We start from the raw sequence: 19,052 nt of genomic DNA on the forward strand, positions 1-19,052 counted from the left end.
ATTGATGATTATTTTTTATTCAATCCAATTTTTATATTAAAAAAAATAATTAAATTAAAATTTATATTTAAAAAAAAAATCAAAATCAGTTCAGATTTTTAGAGTAAAAACTGGTTTGACTCGGTTTTTTTTTATTTAGATTCGGTTTGGTTTTTTCAGTTTTAGGTTAATAAAACTAAAACCGAACTGGTTAGTTTTTTGAAAATTTTAATCGATTTAATTTAAAAATTTTAATAAACTTAATTATTTTTTTTATAATTTTTTTGATTTAATTGATTTTTTTAGTTTTTTTTTCCGATCATTATATTATATATATTAAAAAAAACGAAGACTTTTGGAGGAGTGCCCAGTCTTTGTAGCCCACCTGTACAGAATAAACTTTTGCTATGGACGGCTCTTTTTTTTTCCCCACTCATTTTGATAACTGTTGCTGTTTTATTTGATGTTGCTGAATTTGAGTAGTTGAGAATCTTGAGATATTTATGATGATATCAAAAATATCTTTATCAGAGTTACGTGTCTTTGCAGATTTTTTTAATTTTTTAATTTTTTCCCTCCTACTAAAATTTATGTCAATGAATTGTATACATTTGTTTAAAATGTCGTGATTTTGAATTACTATTTTTTTTTAAAAAAAGCTGTAGTTTTCATTTGTGATTTTTAACAAACTATATTGTTTTTCAATTTTCTCTCGCTACTTTACCATTTTTTTTTAAAAACATCTTAATTTTCAAAAACATTGTCATAAACCCAATCTCTCTTATTTTAAGGAAAAAATATCCCCAAACAGGCACACACTCAAAAATATCTGGCTGACAATACACGAAGATATTAACAGCATGTGCTGACGTGACACCTTTCTGTTAACACTGACACGTGCAAAAGCGTTTCCATGTGGAGCCTCTAATGGCCCCGCTCCCCTCCCCTCCCCTCCTCTCTCTGTTTTTGTTTTTTTTTTTCCAACAAGCAAAATTACGCGGCCTCTCTCTCTCTCTCGCTCTCTCTCTATAACGAAATTAAAGGAAAACGATTTTCATATTTTGCTGTCCGAGACCAAAAAACAAGGAGTTTAAAAAAATACTTTAAAGGATAACGGATAAATGGAGGAGAATCTCAGAGGGAATGTTCCGTTACCGGATCAGAAGAAGAAGAGCAGTGAGTTGACTCGGTCGAACTCAGACTCCTCTGGTTTAACCCTTGACGAAGCGAATGCAATACCGGTAATTTCACTCTCTTGTAATCTTTTTGTTTCCTTGGCAATGAAAGGATCATCTGAAAAGCTTGTGTTTTGATTCTTGATTCGCAGAGTTTTTGCAAGACATGTGAATGTTTTCCTTTTCTTTTAGTTGTTTTCGAGTATTTATTTCTAATTTTTCCAATTGTTGCATTATTAAAAACAAGTCAAAATTTACGCCAGAAAAGAGGAAACAAAAAATAAACTTTCATTGAGGTAAAGTTGTGGAAAATCTGTTAGCGAATTAATTAATTTCCTTAGCTCATTTAATTATTATTATTATTATTATCAAGTAGCTGATAAATTCTTGTGTTTTATCACCTGGTCAATTTTTAGTAAAAAAAAAATTACCTTTTTTGTAGCAGGGTACATCTGCAGTGTGGACAGATGAGAAGCATGGGTTATATCTTGCCTCATTAGAAGCGTCATTTGTTAATAATCAATTGCACCCTTCCGTTCGTTTGCGTGGTTGGTTGGGCGAGATGGGAGGGAGGCCGTGTTCATCGCCACACCAGGTTAGGGGATTTTTAATCCTGGTATTTCAAATCTCTAACTCCCCCGTACATAAGTTATATTTTGTCGTTCTATGTGCTTCTTGGTTATGTTTCAGTTCATGGTTCTTCGAGATGGGATCTGGCAGAAGAAAAGGAATGAGCCATTGTTGGAAAGTACAGCCGATTCTCATTTTGTCAAGGGCATTACTCCGGCGAAGTGTCATTTTGCGTCTGCAGGAAACCAGTGTAATGCTGCACACCATGATCTTCAAGGGCACAGTGTATATTGTGGCGGGGGGGTTCATGCAAGAGAGAATGCAACTGTCTTTGGTGGATTGGCAAGAAGTTCAGAACAACACCCTGTGTGCTGCTTATGTTATCAGAATTATATTGGCAGCACAATAGGTATCAATTAGTTTACAGTTGCTTCTGACACCAGTAAAAAAAATGCCTACTCATACTGCAAATTGATTAACTGCCTTGTTACATCATGTTGTGAGAGGACTTGCATTATCATCCTCTCACTTTCTCTGTTATCTTAACACACCCTCAATCGAATATGCTTTTCATGGACACTCGCCCTTGCCCGTGGGAACATATGCTCAACTTTTTGTAATACAGACCAGGAAAAAGAACTGAAAATGTTGTTGTGTTTATCAGTCAAGGCTTCATGCATTCTCTGCTCACGCAATTTACAAATGTAATTGGTTTTTCTGGTTTCACATATTTTACACTGATTTTTGGCTAGAACTCAGATTGGTTTTTCTGAGGGCTTGTTAGCGCCCCCCCCCCCCCCCTTTCTATTTGGGATCATGCAGAGTTGGAAGCAAAAATATTGGCAGATGCAGTAGTTTCTCTCACCTTTTCCATGCGCTTGCATTGTCTGTCTACATGTAATGCTTAATTCGTATGTGGTTTAAATGCTGTGCACGTCAAGAATTTGTATGCAAAGCAATGCCACTGACAGTTATGGAAACAGTGTCACGCTCTCAAGTTGCAAAAATTTATAGATTATATTGTAGAACAAAGTAGCTTTTATACTTGCAGAGAAGTTTTGTTTTTGCTGAATTGTTTGGTTCTTCAGAAGTCTCAGATCAGAACTTTGTTGAAGAAGACGAAGGAGAGATGCTGAGCTGTGTCCACATGGTGAAAAGACTGAGGACATCTGGAGTCGAGGCTTCAAGCAATGATCAAGTAATGTGATTAATGTTGTATCTGTATGTTAAGTCTTGATTTACAAATATGTAAAAAGTATAATGCAAGGGTGTTGAGATTTTGTGAGTGGAGTCTCATTTTTGTCAAATCTATTAGGCTGTGCCATTCACAAGGTCTGATACGAGAGATGTTTCAACTGCCAGTCAATCTTCCTCTGAAAGAGAGGCACATGTGCATCAAGAATTGTTGTCAGAAAACCCCAATAGCTTTGTCCGCCAAAACTGTCTGCATTATTTCTTAAGAGGGAGCTAAGCTTTACATGTATTTGAAGTTTTAAAGGTTACTTTTGATTCCAATACCTGAAAACACAGGAGAGAATGCAAGCTATTGCCCATTTGATGAGTCATCTTGAGGAAACTGCAGATAGCAAGATTTTGATGGGTAACCTTCTTCTCGCTGAAAATGATACCGTCTGAAGATTTTTGCTGGTAGAATTCTGTTGGGATGATGATATTCATATCTGCTGTGCGATATGCTTGAACTGGCAGTTTGAAGTTGACTTTACCAAGCTTTTTTAAACTATATGTTGGACTTTTATTTATTTATTTGCCCAGTTTTGTACACTGAATAAATCCTGAACCTTTTTCTATAGAAAATTCTTGAATAGAGATGTACACGATGGAGAAGATGCAATGCATGGCAAATATTTTTTTATATTTGGAGCAGTGGCGTTAGCAGTGGGAGTGTTTCTAGAAGTAAAATGGCTGTGGATGGTCAGGTGATTTATAGACAATTGTTACTTTTGTAAAATGGAAAATGTTACTTTTGTTGAATCTGTTTAGTATCATAATCGTAGTTTTAGTTGTGAACTTAAGAAGAACCCCCATGTAGTTTTGATCCACTTTAAGGGGAAACTTTAATTTAGTCCCAAACCTATTTATCCATTCCCACTTGAATCCCAAACCTATAAAATTATATCAATTATATCATAAATCTGTTTACAGATTTCTTCTTGTAATGTACAATATGAACAGGGTTAAGCGCAACAGATTTATATTTTTAATGGAAAATCTGTAAATTTCAATGCTTAGATTATTAATGTCACAAAGCCTGGAAGAAATCGGTAAATGTCATATCCAAGATGCCACAAGCCCTTCTTCAAAAGGCCAGACTGCTCCGGATCTCCATTCTCCGCGTGCTACCTGATGTGTACATTACAAGAAGGAGAAGTGAGCTTGTTAAAATTGAACGAGCAAAGAAAAACCCATGAGGGGCACTACCTTCTCCTCGGAACTGGACAAACAAAGGCTATCTATCTACCGAAATCTTCAGGTTCTTCTTTCCCTTTCTCCGAAAGTATAATACAATGTTTCTGGTAGGGCTTCATTTTACTTTTCCGGTTAAACCTAAATGGGTTCTCCACATCTATCAAATTCACCCATAATATCCTTACATAAAAAATCTAACCTAACATAGTAACATCAATCTTTATTAGATTGCTTTGTTAACCAAATCATCTAATCCATTACCGATGGAGAATGCCCATCGAACCTAATAATGGATTAGTAGTTGAAATGGGCCTTTAGAATCATCTCAACAACTTGGAGTGTATATTTTTTTTAAATAGCACCGGTAAAAAAATAATTTAGTAAACTATCACTAATTCAAGAGATATTTGAAAAAATAGTGTTGCATTGTTAGAAACAATGAAATTTTATACTTTTTTGAGGCTATGTTGTTCCCAATAAAAAAACAGAAAAAATCAAAGAAAATTTATTGATTATGTAATTTAAAATATCTGGAATGATTATATCGGGTTATATTGTAACGCAACTAATGTGTGTGTGTGTATATATTTTAAAAGAATTATGCTATTGATAACAAATGCAACTGTATAAATCTAAGTTGTTTTTTGAAATATTTATTATGTCGCTCTAGATTCCCAAAACATTTTTCTGGCCAGCGCTGTTAAAACTTTCCTTACTTTAAAATAAATATAATTATGATTGTTTTTTAAAATATTTAATATTTAAAAATATATTAAAATAATATTTTTATTTTTAAAATCAGTCTATAAAAGTTAAATTACACGTGGGACTCGTATCCTCGAACAATCCCACTTCCCAACCTCTAATTGGTTGTTGACACCAATAACTCGGTCACTATACTCAACATAGTCTTTCGCTATATTATGCTTGTGTGTGCAGAGGTACACCTTAACTCCTAGTAATTTGTTCATTCACAAAGCAATCTCCTTCTAATCAAGATTTACCCCTTTGGTCTCTCTCTCTCTTTCTCTCCGGTCCACACGCCATCAAATGCTAATAAATAAAATATCCAAAGATTTCAACTTTCTCCGGTGACTTTGAACAAGGAGAAGGGGACCAAAATACCATAATAGCCCACAAAGTCTTATTACCTGAAAACTTTATCCTCCTTTCAAGCCGAAGAAACGCCTGAAACAAAAGCCTTAAAAAACCAAAGCCTCATTTAATGATGTTTCTCTGTTCTTTTTTTTTTTGGGCGAGACACACAAATAACAGCTTCACCACCTAAAATCATCAAACAAAGAAAGAAAAAAACAAACTTCCCTTTTTAATACTCATTCTTCGTTTCTACATTTGTTACAAAAAGGGATTTTTACTTGATGGGTGTTTTGACAAATCTAAGAGGATCAAGAGCTGCAACAGCATCACAAGAAGGGTTGCCTGTGTCAGATGGGTCACCATCAAATTCTACTCAAGTTTCAATCTTTAAAATGAAGTGGTCAAATTTTTTGCCAATTTTTGTTGCTCTTGTGGTGATAGCAGAGATCGCCTTTCTGGGTCGTCTTGATATGGCTAAAAATGCCGATTTAGTTGATTCTTGGGCTGATAGTTTTCTCTACAGGTCAACTATATCTGCTGATATGGTGGAAAGTGGTGATTTTGGATTGGAAACAGTGAACATGGATAAAACTAATGGAGTTTCGGAGTCAGATAGCTGTGAGGAGTGGTTAGAAAAGGAGGATGCTGTGGTTTATTCAAGAGATTTTGATAAAGATCCCGTTTTGGTCGCTGGAGGGGAAAAGGTTTGTTGGATTTGAACTTTCCTTTTTCAAGATTTATGGGATATGATTTTTTATTATTGTTGTTGTTCTTTTTTGCTACTTGGTGAATTTTGTGATTATACAATTTTTTTATGAATTTTGAGTGTGATATAGTTAAGAATTTTCTAATTATGTTCTTAGAGCAATGAAGGTTAGGACTTTGGACCATTTCCCGATGATTCCATGGAGGATTGGTTTTTAGAGGAGAACCCACAAGTAATAGAGTTCTTATGTTTAAGTGGTTTGTTTAAGACCTGGGGAATAGAAGAAGATGATTCGTGTAGTTGACTTTAATTAGCTGTTTTGAATTATGGTTTTGATTTAGTTTAGCTGAGTTAATTGATTATATATGAGATGGAAAACAAGCTGAAGAAACTTGACATTGAAGTAGCTCATGTACAGTTTCTTTCCCCTTTTCAGCTTTATTGATTTCAACAACTCAATTGTCATAGGGTTTTAAAAATTAAGTTTATTTTTTTTGTCATTATGTGGTACAGTGGTTTTGTAACTTGGATCTATGCATTTTTATTTAGGAGTGGAACACATGTGGGGTGGAATGTCAGTTTGGATTTAACCCCAGTAAGAAGCCAGATGCTGGATTTGGCTTACCTCAACAAGGTGGAACAGCTAGTGTGTTAAGGTCGATGGAATCAGCTTCCTACTATGCAGAGAACAATATTGGCCACGCACGACGGTGGGTAAGCACTATCCAAATTTACTTGATTGAATTTTGAAAAAACATTTTGCTTTGAGATATAAGAAACTCTAGTGAGTATAAATTATCGTGGCTGTGTTTGTAGTTCCTAAATGGCCTCTTGTAGTTCCTAAATTATGGCCTCTTCTTGTTGTTTGGATTTGAATAGCTCAAGTCTAACATTCAAATTTAGATGTGAAGCTCTCCAATTATGATTTGATATAAACTTGGTCACTTGAAGCACAAGATATAGAGATGTTTGAATACCAAATGTTGAGTAAATTATTTTTAAACAACTCCTCTTAAATACAGAGATTGATTTCAAAATTTTGATCCATTAGGGACCAAGATGGTTTTCAGAATGCAATGAATGTTCAGAATTTGAGCTTTTCCTTTTTGTAGAATTTCTTTCTTCTCTTGATGATATATAGTAGGACTAGAGGGTACATAAAAAATTTCAAGAGATGTTTTTGGTGATGCTCAAATAGTTGGTTATGCAAGATTTTCACTTTTTCTGCATCATTGGACATTGGTCCTACTTTGGCACGTGATGTTGAGATTCATGGTGTGGTGCATGTTATTATTCTAGAAATGAATTGATAATATTTGAACACTTTCTACAATAGAGCATGCTATCTGCAATTTTTATGCTGAAGTTGAAAATAACTGCCTGCCATTCTTCTCAAGTGCATTTCTTTTGATATTCAATTACTCAGATCTATAATTTCTTTTTTCAGATGATTAAACTGATGATTTGGTTTTCTTATGAATTAGAAGGGGATATGATGTTGTAATGACAACGAGTCTCTCCTCAGATGTGCCAGTTGGATATTTTTCCTGGGCTGAGTATGATATCATGGCACCAGTGCAACCAAAGACTGAGAAAGCACTTGCAGCTGCTTTCATTTCCAATTGTGGTGCTCGCAACTTCCGCTTGCAAGCACTTGATGGACTTGAAAGGTCGAACATCAACATAGATTCCTATGGTAACTGCCATCGGAACCATGACGGAAGAGGTGAGCATGCCAAAATCCTTTCAATATATGGTGTTTTCCACAGGTTTTATGTTTTCCATTGAACTATTGAGATCACTGTCACATTCCCCTTGAGATGCCATTATGTTTCTATCACAACTTTTGCTTGGAAATAGTGGGATTTCCCAGTTTTTGCTCTTGAATTAGGTTTTTGGCCTGTTTAATTGGCCATTGGAACTACAATTTTGTTCATATCCGATACACAACTTTGTTGTTTGTTGGTAATTTTATAGATTCATTTCGTGATGCAATTGACTTTCATCTTTGGTAAGTCATGCATGATTCTTGTTTTAGATGACGGGTTTCCTCTTTTAAATTTTCACGTGCCTCTTTTAACTCAAATTAAGTCTGTTAAGTGATGGCTGCATTGTGATATGATAGATGATCAGGTATACTCACGCATTTGTTTAGCTAAGCATTATCATTTATTATTGTTTTAATATATGTTATGCAGTGGATAAAGTAAAGACTCTGAAGCGTTACAAATTTAGCTTGGCTTTTGAGAATTCCAATGAGGAGGATTATGTCACAGAAAAATTCTTCCAATCTCTTGTTGCTGGTATGTGAGCTTGCTCTCTCTCAATAAGTGTGGATGTTACAACTGTTGTTGCCAAATACTATCATGTGTCTTTGCTTTTGAGTTTGGAAGTTGTTTAAGAAATTTTTTATTGGGATTTGTATAGTGATAATGGATACCGAAACCAACTTTTTTAGGAACCATACCTGTGGTAGTTGGTGCTCCAAATATTCAAGATTTTGCTCCTGCACCTAACTCAATTTTACATATCAAGGAGCTAGAAGATGTTGATTCAATTGCGAAGACTATGAAATACCTTGGAGAAAATCCTGATGCCTACAATCAATCATTAAGGTACAACTTAATCTTATCCAGTAGAATAATGATTTGTTAATTTTCAGTTGATATTGGGTGACGGGAATGTTCTCTAGAGATATTTCTTGTTATTTCCCCATAGTTCCTCATTGAGAGCTGTCCATCAATTAGGTGGAAATACGAGGGCCCATCTGATTCTTTCAAGGCACTGGTAGATATGGCAGCAGTACACTCATCATGCCGTCTTTGCATTCACCTTGCTACTATGATTCGGGAGAAAGAGGAAAATAGCCCAGGGTTTAAGAGGCGTCCCTGCAGATGTACCAAAGGCTTAGAGACCGTGTATCATTTATATGTTAGAGAGAGAGGAAGATTTGAGATGGAGTCCATTTTCTTGAGGTAAGTTCATCAATCTGATGAGTGTTGTTGTCTTTATTGCGGATCAGTGTATCAATCCGTGAACCTGTTTATGCAAGTTAAACAAAGGCACACAAATGCACATCACTAGTTGAGTCACCATTGCATCTGTCTTGTTGTATGAATTTGGGAATTGAAACCCAGTAAGAAGTGAAAGTGTGATTCGCGTTTGATTTATTTTGTGTGTTCCCCTCCTTTTGGCCTCTTGCTTGGTTTAGCATATTTGTGGCAACATGGTCAATGATTTAATCTGGATGCAGAGGCCAGATATTCAAATTTTCCTTCTCTTTCTGTTTAATATTTTAGAAAAATTAACGAGTCTGCATTTTATAAAACATTGACAAAACCATGTTATGCAGGTCTGGCAATCTAACTGTAAGTGCTCTAGAGGCGGCAGTGCTCAAGAAGTTTAAGTCTTTGAAGCATGTGCCCATCTGGAAGCAGGAAAGACCTGAAAGCATAAGGGGAGGAGACGATTTTAAAGTTTACAGAGTATACCCTGTAGGCATGACACAGAGACAAGCTCTGTACTCTTACAAATTCAACACTGATGATGATTTCAAGAATCACTTGGAAGTCAACCCATGTGCAAAGTTTGAGGTGATATTTGTCTAGGACGATTTCTGAATTCAGACGACTACGATTGCTAATTTTGAGCCTCGTGTTAAAATGTGTGCAAGGGAGTCAAGGTGATTTGTTTGGAGGGTTGCTTCCATCCTTTTCCGTTGGCCTCCTTGTATCTGATGTTTTACATGAGCAATGAAGTGCTATAGCTTGCTGGGAAGTTGGGTTATTTGGGGCAAACCCTTCACTGACCTTGGTGATGCATGGTGAATCATTTGAGATACTCCTCTGGTTTGACATAGCCTTAACTTGACCTTGTCGAAGGTGTCTTTGGTGAGGCATAGCAATCTCAACTCCCAGAAATCTATTTGTAAACGCTGTTTTAGATAGTGTTCTTAGCAATGCACTGTTGTGAGAATTTCTCGTCAGATTTTAGATTGCTGATATCAAGAACATCCCCTTAATACTTTTTCAAGATTCTCCCTCTAATTGACAATATCATCTCATTCTACCTCCACAAACCATCATTTTCAGGGTCGTGTCTAGTAATAGGTTCCAGATAATAAGTCCAGGATTTTTAAAAAAAAAAAGATAAACACAAACTGCTACTCTACGGTGTGAAGTTGAAGATGACTTCAAAGTTTTGTTTGAAATTGCAAGCTGGTTTTATTTTTAAATATTTTTTTTATTTTAAAATAGTAAAATAATATTTTTTTGAATTTATTTTTAATTTGAAATCATAAAAAGGGTATTTGATATATATATATATACCTGGCTGATGTCGAAAAGAATATTCTTAGGAGCCCACTTGAAAAAGCCTAGGTCCTAGAGAAGTTCCCATGCTGAATAATTGTGATCAAATAATAATTGGTTGAAGACTTTTTCGGGGATTTAAGAGAATATTATTTGATATCGGAATTAGAATTTGACTGGGATCAGATTTGATTTTTTTATAACCTTGTAAAAAAATATAAAAATGCTAGGAAGTCAAAAGTTCAAAATATAATAGAAATATAATTTTTAAAATATTGAGGGGTTGATAAATTGAATGACATTAAAAAAAAAATTGAAACTACTAAGAACAATCATGTTTAACCCTTGAGATTTTCAATTTAGAGCATGAACCCGTGACAATACCATGAAATTTAAATTGAAACAAATTAGAAACCTTAATTCAAATTAAACAAATATTGGAGGCTTGAAATGGTAAAAACATTCAATAAAAATATTTGAACAAGTTGCTCGAGCATACCTAGAATGGGGGCTCGCACTATGATGCGACTTGGACTATTTAAAAAAAAAAAAAAAAAATAAGACTTAGGTAATTGACTTAGCTAGATCTATTAAGCTAAGTTGATTTAATAGTATGATTAAAAAAATAACAATGAATGATAAAATAAAAAAAAAATACAAGATAACGCATGTCATTTTTAAAATTAGTAAAAAGTCATATAGAAACAAAAAAAATAAAGCCCAATATCCAAATGAATTAAATGTTGAAAGATTAATAAAAAAAAACATGATCTTAAAAAAAGAAGAAAAAAAAAACAAATGTTCTTTTACATCACGCTACACTGCGAGCTAAATATTTTTTTAAACCTTAAAAAAATGTTAAAATGAATAGAGATGATAACATACTAAATGATATATTTTAAAAATAAATAATGAGCAATTTAATTTAATTTAATGACCAAATCTCAAATGAAAAAAAAAATAATGAAGGATGAAATTGAAAAAAAAATTCTATTCTATAAATTAATTTAAATTTTAAAAAATCAATTAAAATAACATGGACTATATTTTCATATGATTCCCATGTTGTGTTTGGTGACCTAAGGATTTCTTGATAGGGTTTTTATGATTTAAAAATAATGATTGCTTTCTAACTGGTAAATCTGTAAGAAAAACAAAATTAAAGGGTTGTTGTGAAATGTTGCAAAGGAAGGCAAAAAAAAACCAATGAATAAAGAGAAAAGAAAAAAAAAAAGAAATTCAATCGCCGTCAAACCTCTTATAATTAACCGTTTTTATAAATTAAAATAAATCAAAAAAAACTAGTTTTTCATCTCTGTAAGCCACCACACGTGCCGTCTAAAAATAGTAAGGAGACTCATTTGTTGGTGTGTTCCATGAACACATAATTTACTTTTTATTTTTTTTATTAATTAAATTACTAAATGGCCCTATGACCATACGAGTATTGCAAAAAAAAAAAAAAAAAAAAAATTGTGAAATCTCAAGCATGCCTCCAAAGCAAAGCCTAACATTGTTTTTTATTCCAAGGGCATCAGAATAGTTACACTGTGCATTGTTAGTGAACATTCATATAAAGCCCTTGGATCAAAGGTTTGTTTTTGCTTTTAAAGGTAACCAAGTAATTGTACCGCTGCAAAAACAATATGAAAAAAGTAATACCTCCGAACAAATTTAAAATGACAATTGAACATAGCAAAAATACCATTTTACCCCTGAAAGAATGGCCTGAGAATTTTTTTTAAAAGGCAAAAATGCAAATTCATTGATATAATCTACAGTAAATTAAGGCATCTATACAATATTTTTCTCACATCAAACAGGTTTTGTCAATAGTTATGACTAGTCCATGACCCGCAATACGCAACAGGCTGGAAAAAAAAATCCTAGCACTAAAAAATATAAACATAAAGAGACAACAAACAAGTTCTTAAAAAGTAAGAAGTTGAGATTTAGGTCATGAACCCGGCTGGATGGAGGAAGCTTGTCTTACCCCACAATATGATATACATCGAACAAAAAAACAAAAAAGAAATGGATTCGGAGATGGGCCAGTACTGGGTCTATGGATGGGCCCTGGGCCTGCCTTACCCATCATTATGTTTCGGTACAAGAGACAAGGAAAGCCCCATCAAATTTACCAACCTAGGACTTAGTGGATTGTCTGTCTCATCTAGGCATTCCATGTCTCTGAAGAAACAACCCATCCTTGGATCCGATCCCAAGAGCGAGGCACAACCTCTAAGGTGGCTCAAACGGTCCAGCAAGCACAAACCCTCGAGAGACCCAATCTATCTAAACACTCCAATAACCTTCTATTGGGCTCGAGACCCTCTCTCGGACCATAAGGCCTCGTGTATGGGCTTGCACATCCCGACCTCGGAGAAGCAATTTGTCTTTGTGGCATTTATGTATTTTAAAGCTATTAGCCTTCGAATGGGCTTGGGATCAAGAGGCCCGATTTATCCAAACACCACAACATCCTCTTTATAGGCTCAAGATCCAGCGGGGGTTTGCATAAAGTTTTGTTGCTGTCTTGAAATATAATGACCAGGGACAAATTAAAGAGAGGGGGTAGAACCGGAAAAGCAGTGATGATAAATTTGTGTTCAGATAGCGTAGAAAAGATAAAAACAAGACGAGGTAAAAAACTCATAACAATATTTTTTCAGCGAAATCATGTTAAAAAAGATTAACAATCATCATAAAAAAGATAATTTTCCAAAATAATATAATTAAATTACAATTTATTCGATAATGAATTTATTATTTGAAACATATTTAATAATAAAATAACATATCGACAAGATAAATTAATGCTTTACTCCCATGCTACCATTTCTTTTAATATTGCGCTTGCAGAAAAAATATTAGAAATATAAATGCGATGTATATTATTTGAAATATATTTAATAATAATGAAATTATGCAAACGTGATACATGAATTATTATGCAAACGCGATATATATCTTTTTTCAAGATGTATGAATATTATTTTGTTAAGAACTAGATAATATGTTTAATAGTTCACTGTTAAGAAGATATTACAATTTACTCAATTATTAAATTATTTTTTAAAATATATGTAATAATAAAATAAAATAATGCTATGTGTGAAACCAGCCTCACGCATTGCCACATTAGTACCCTTAGGAAAACCATCATCCAGATTTAAAAACCCAACACTAACCATTGAATCATGGTTTCAATTGGTAATTTTGCAAGGAAACATATCTATGACCCAGCAAAAAGTGAATCCTATTATACATGGGATCATTCTCACATAGGAGCAAAAATAAATTTTATTGAAGGAGCAGACCCAACAATTGTTTATAATTATTTTTGTGCAGGTATTCTCAGGAACATTTATCCAGGAACTAACTTCAAAGGAAATTGAGTGTTTTCCAGAAAACTTCAGGAAAGCAGTCAGACATTTCAGGACAAAAGTTGTGAAGAATGGAAATATTCCAATCTTCTTAACTTTTTACTCATCAATCCCTGACTGGAACAATGAAGGAAAAGTCCATCTTCAATATCACTTTGTGAAGATTGGATCTGTAGGACTTCAAAATAGTAAAATTGATCCACCACAATACAGAGAACCAAGGGATGTCAATGCCTATATTCTTCACGAGGAAAGAGCAGAAAATTTGAGGACCATTTACTCAGAAATCAGGAAGACTGATTTTTTCTCAGAAATCAAAGTGATCTGCTAATGACACACTGCAAGCTAAATAACACGCGAAAAGAACAGCGAGAATTCAAAACCCAGGCCGAGATTAATAATATTACAATCCACAGTACAAATTTGATTTAATTGCAGGGGATTAAAAAAAAAAAAGTGATGGTCCAGTTTTATCAGCCCATTAGACCATATGAGTCTAGGTGACAACAGCCTGTTATCCTTCCACTGCCAGGAGCGGGAGGTTGTCGCTGCTCTGTGAAACCAGCCTCACGCATTGCCCCCCCCTTTAGGAGACAAGTAACCCAGGCCTTCGCTAGGGTCACATGGCTCAGCTCTTAGCTTGGAACGGGCAGGCCTGATATTCGTCAAACTAGACTCAGCCATCTGGACGAGATCAACGTTCCACCACCTTAATGCCTCCACTTGGATCACAAGCCCACGCTACCAGGCTCGGCGATTCTTCTCGTTTGGCGCGTCCATTATAACGATGTCGAAAAAGTAAGTTTTAGTCGATGTGGGATTGTGCTCCTCCCTACTACTTGTGCAGCTTGAAACAAGTTATCTTTTTCTTTGTTGTTCTTGTTTTATTTTCCAAAGACATGGACACTTCTTCTCTCAGATTGCAGATCGCTTTGTCATTTGAATGGATATGTGTATACATGGCAGGATACATCCAGATCTTGTTCAAATTTACACCCCGAGTAAGAGAAGTAGATATTTTTGAAAAGCTTTTCAATGAATTCATTAAAAACCAAGAAAAAGAAAGGTGGATTGAACTCGGCAGCAATTAGTGTAATGCAAATCAAGATGAATGCTTCCCGTTTGGTAAACAAGTTGATTAGCGTATCATTTTATTAAATAAGGAATAAAGTCCAGTTCTCTAGATGGGAAGGTGTCGGTGGAGCTCAGGCACATGATTGGTTGGCTGTTGTGTTTGCATTGATCATGACTGTGATGCAAATGCTAGCATCTTGTATAGCTGAATTAAGCAGCCAAATACATAAATTCAAAACCACATCTTTTTGTTGTTTTCTTGCACTTCTGAGTAACTCATTAGTTTCTAAGAGCTTATTGGTGGCATTTAATATTGTGGCTGTTAAGCCACCGGAGTACCAGTGCTTTAGCACTACCTGTGGGAGCAAGCTCCAACTAGTGGGTACTTTTACTACTAATACGGTGGCTTACATGCAGATCAAATGATAACTTTCAGTGACTCGCATTTGGGAGAGCTTTATAAGAAAAGTGTTCCCTGCAAGGACTTGGTGCCTTTGGTTGTGGACATTTTAGTTAAACAATTTGGAGCTGTACCTAGGGAGAGGGAAGACGTGGAGGATTAGTTCTTGGCAAACTTGGAGGGGATGAAATTCAAGCTTCTGAAACGGAAATGATCTCATAGGACCATGAAGACTGATAGAGGTCTAAGAAATGAATAGGGAAGGGTGTTGTGTTCTAGAGCTTCTACGAGCATATAGTTTTAAAGACGCAAAACTTCAAGCACTCCAGAGACTGAAAAAATAAAAATTGAAAAGATGTTTGTACGACTCCCACTTAACTCTTTGTTCTTTTGTGGATTATTATCTAAGAGCGAGTCTTGACTGGGATGAAGAAATTCTGCCTGTAAAAGAATTTTGTGCTTCAGGAGGTATCTGCCAAAATAAAAAAGCGCCACTCCTAGAGCCGCAGTACACTTCTTATTCCAATTGCAAAGAGTTGAGACTGTATGGAACATCTTTCAGCAAGGTCTCCCCCCTACCACTTCTTATTCCTCTCTTTTTTCTTAGATCCCAAGTACCAATATGGGCAAGTGATGGTCCAGTTGGATTTACCCTATATTTGACGAGTAAAAATAAAGTTAGGAAGCTTGTAATCCAGGCCTTCACTAGCTGAGGGCAGGCCAGAAAATTGGCTAATCGACGATTGGATCAATGTATCGTCATCTTATTGCCTCCACTTGGATTTCAAGCCCACGGGACCGAGCTCAGGCACGTTCGCGGTTTTTCGTGTCTACTATAACAGAGAAGAGAAAGTTTGTTTTTTTCGATGTGGGATTCTGCTCCTACTTTAGACATCTGAAGTTTGAGACTTGGTGACTAAACAAATTGTATTTTCTTTGTTGTTCTTATTTTGTTTTTCAGACACTTCATTCTCTCAGATTGCAGATCGCTTTGTCATTTGAATTGATATTTACAGTACAATACATTTACCTCCAGTTCAAATTTTTACACCTTGAGTAAGAAAAGTTGACATGTTCGAGAAACTTTCAACGAATTCATTCAAAACCAGGAAAGAGAAAGGTCCGTTCAACACTGAATTTGGCAGCAATTAGTGTAGTGCAAATCAAAATGAAAGCTTCCCGCTTGGTAAACAAGTTACTTAACATGTCATTTTAACAAAAAAATGAATAAAATCTCGTTCGCTAGATGCTATCAATTTCACAAGAATGAGTGCCTACTTTCCAATCTCGGAATTGCCATAGTAAGGTGTCCGTGGAGCTTAGGCACATGATTGATTTACTGTTTGTGTTTTGTCTGCATTGATGTGAAGTTTTTAACATCTATCATGTTAAAAGACAATAATCCAAATGAAAAAAGAGATCTCAAACAAATGCTTGCATCTAGTATAGTTTGAATTGAGCAGTCAACAACATAAATTCAAAACCTGATTTGTATGTTGTTTTCCTTGCACTTCTGAGCAGCCATATAGCATTGTAGTTTTTAAGCCACCAGAGTAACACTGCTTCAGTACTGAAATAGGAGAGGATTTGCGCCTTCGGCGTGGTGGCGCCAAACCAAAAATAGAAGGCGCGGCGCATCCCCCTGTCATGGGCAGTAGTCGTTTTAATACCTGTTGGAGAGAATTCAGATGTTAAAGATCACAACTCACCAGGGACAGGTTTCGGACGGTGGAACTTGCAAATTCAAGCACAGGTCTGAACTGCTGTGCTAGAAGCAACCAGATTGGTAGTTGATTGGGTTGGGTAGCAGCATGCTGTGGGAAAGATTCCTTGGTTGTGCTTAAAGCAGTTTTTACTCATGTAGTCTTCTTGTTGCTGGAGTGCTCGTTAATTACTTTGTAAAAATTTTAGAGATGCCAACATAATGGCTGACTGGTTAGCTAAGAATGTACTAGGAGCTCTTTACCTTCCAACTTACTAAACTACTGGCTACTGCACAACCTTCTCAGCTTGTAGACGACATGTATTCCGATGCTTGGCTGTGCCAGCAGTCTCGCAGAAAAAGCAACAAGTCACATCACCCATATTTCAGCTCAGTTGTACTTTACTCATCACTGATAAGCCTGGTCAATTTGCTCAAGTTCATGACCACTCACACGCAGATTATCGAGACAATAATTGATAAAGTATAACAACATAAATAATTATATTAAAAGTTTCGACTGTTATTGCTGGAGCCACTCAACAAAAGAAGGCTCCTCTAAAAATTAGAGCATGCCGCTATTTGCGGCGTGCACACGGTATTCTTTAGTAAAAGGCGAAAGAATAGTTCGCTCTGTGATCACCGCGCGGCTGCTTGATTGTGGAACGGAGTTTACTTGTCTATATATAGAGCATTTGCTGATAGGTGATTTCCCTTGTTTTCGATGTGGGATATTTGGAAACCCAAGGTCCCAAATGCAATGACCCCAATTATCCATTCCTCCTCTTGCACTTTAACTTCCAAGTGCCACCCATGTTTGATTTTCTCCCTCTCGATTCACATAATTTGACAATCACAAATGCGAGTTTCTAATATTGAACAAGACTTAAATTGGCTGCTAGCATTTGAATTAATCAAGAAAATTGACTTTCAAGCCCTCTAAATGAATATTATTTTTGTGTTTTATAAACATTTTTAAATAAATTTAAAATTTTTTAATTTTTTTTCTTTGTTTTAAATTTCTATTTTCAAATTATTTTTATATGCTAATGTCAAAAAATAATTTTAAAAATATATTATTTTGATATATTTCAAAATAAAATGCATTTTAAAAAACAACCGTAACCATATTCCCAAACATAAAAATACTTGTTTTAGAGGTGGAGTTTTGTGTATGGAGTCTAAAAAAAAAAATAAAAAAAACATGAAAAATTAGTTTTTATAAATGAATTTTGTGTATAATTGAGTTATTCCCAATTTTAACCTTATCTATAAGAACTAAAACTTAAATCAAACCGTGAAAAGCCGGGGCAAGGCACGAGCCACCACCTCCACATGCGATGATCACAATGATTCACGCATAATTCCAATTTCGGCTCCAGACTTGCAGCAACAATTCATTTCCCTTTACTTTTAGACAAATGACAAATTGGTCTCTAAATTATAACATATATATCGATAATTATATTCTCAGAATTTTATCTCTAAGATATGAATTATTTTCATTATACAATCTCAATTAACTTTAACCAATATATATATAGTTTTTCTTAAACACCCAATCCCGCCATCTGTACAGTTTTTTAGTTACAAAATGTTGATAAAAAAAAATTTAGTAACACTCTAGTTAAGTTAAATGCGCTGGAGGCCCAGCCCTACTCCAGCGATGGAGACCCTTTTGTACATGGATTTAAATTTAGGTCCCGCTTAATTTTTAGCTTTTAAGATTGGGCGCTCCTTGGCATTGAATAGAGGGCCGAGGGCTAAAGTTACGGATTTTAGATATGGATTTAGAAAAATAAAGGCTCTGAAACTTGTTTCAGCCGGAGCAGGCAACTATTTCTAGAGGTTGGTTTTTTGCCCAATCAAAATGACTCTTAATTTCTTAGAAACAGAAATTTTCAAACATATTATTCAAAACAAAAATTTCACAGAAATAAATATTAATAAAAAATGGTTTTTCCCATGACAATTTCAAGATAATATTTTCCTTTCAAATTGGCATTTTAAAGCTTAAGATTTAAACAAGTCTTGATTTCTTACAGAAATATACCCATTGAAACCGAATCAGTCAAGATCAAACATTCACTGGTGGTTCTGCTGTCCAATTTAATCTATTTTCATCATTTGCTGCCCTTTCGTTATTTCTATCAAGTTCCACACACACATGAACAATGGAAACAGCGGAGACTTCAGACAGGCTTAGCAACCGTCCCGTCGAAATT

General features: G+C 35.0%; 2 protein-coding genes, 1 long non-coding RNA gene and 1 other non-coding gene across 6 annotated transcripts; 2 read left to right on the top strand and 2 right to left on the bottom strand.

The window, feature by feature from the left end:
* The first annotated feature begins 940 nt into the window (after nucleotides 1-940).
* Nucleotides 941-3,597, top strand: LOC118059216 (cold-regulated protein 27). Of its 2 annotated transcripts, none has more exons than XM_035072081.2 (5): nucleotides 941-1,220; nucleotides 1,597-1,749; nucleotides 1,845-2,133; nucleotides 2,813-2,922; nucleotides 3,040-3,597. In XM_035072081.2, the coding sequence occupies exons 1-5, from the start codon at nucleotides 1,101-1,103 to the stop codon at nucleotides 3,193-3,195; spliced, it is 828 nt and encodes a 275-aa protein (XP_034927972.1). In that variant the 5' UTR covers nucleotides 941-1,100; the 3' UTR covers nucleotides 3,196-3,597. The 2 variants fall into 2 exon arrangements, with proteins under 2 accessions (XP_034927972.1, XP_034927973.1); XM_035072082.2 differs by having other exon boundaries at nucleotides 942-1,220; nucleotides 1,600-1,749.
* Nucleotides 3,598-5,152: 1,555 nt separating this feature from the next.
* On the top strand, nucleotides 5,153-9,987 carry LOC118059215 (glycoprotein 3-alpha-L-fucosyltransferase A). 2 transcript variants are annotated; one of them, XM_035072078.2, is made up of 7 exons: nucleotides 5,153-5,953; nucleotides 6,505-6,665; nucleotides 7,440-7,681; nucleotides 8,154-8,258; nucleotides 8,414-8,570; nucleotides 8,703-8,930; nucleotides 9,308-9,987. In XM_035072078.2, the coding sequence occupies exons 1-7, from the start codon at nucleotides 5,531-5,533 to the stop codon at nucleotides 9,561-9,563; spliced, it is 1,572 nt and encodes a 523-aa protein (XP_034927969.1). In that variant the 5' UTR covers nucleotides 5,153-5,530; the 3' UTR covers nucleotides 9,564-9,987. The 2 variants fall into 2 exon arrangements, with proteins under 2 accessions (XP_034927969.1, XP_034927971.1); XM_035072080.2 differs by having other exon boundaries at nucleotides 7,443-7,681.
* A 6,473-nt stretch (nucleotides 9,988-16,460) lies between these two features.
* On the bottom strand, nucleotides 16,461-17,469 carry LOC140955913 (uncharacterized). Its single transcript, XR_012170665.1, has 2 exons — nucleotides 16,835-17,469; nucleotides 16,461-16,767 (listed from the first exon to the last, which is right to left on the bottom strand). It is a non-coding gene; the product is annotated as an uncharacterized lncRNA (long non-coding RNA).
* LOC118059237 (U5 spliceosomal RNA) lies at nucleotides 17,361-17,479 on the bottom strand. Its single transcript, XR_004689282.1, has one exon. It is a non-coding gene; the product is annotated as a U5 spliceosomal RNA (small nuclear RNA).
* Between the last annotated feature and the right edge of the window lie 1,573 nt (nucleotides 17,480-19,052).

The sequence above is a fragment of the Populus alba genome, chromosome 9 (genome assembly GCF_005239225.2).
Source record: "Populus alba chromosome 9, ASM523922v2, whole genome shotgun sequence".
In the NCBI taxonomy this organism is placed as follows: domain Eukaryota; kingdom Viridiplantae; phylum Streptophyta; class Magnoliopsida; order Malpighiales; family Salicaceae; genus Populus; species Populus alba.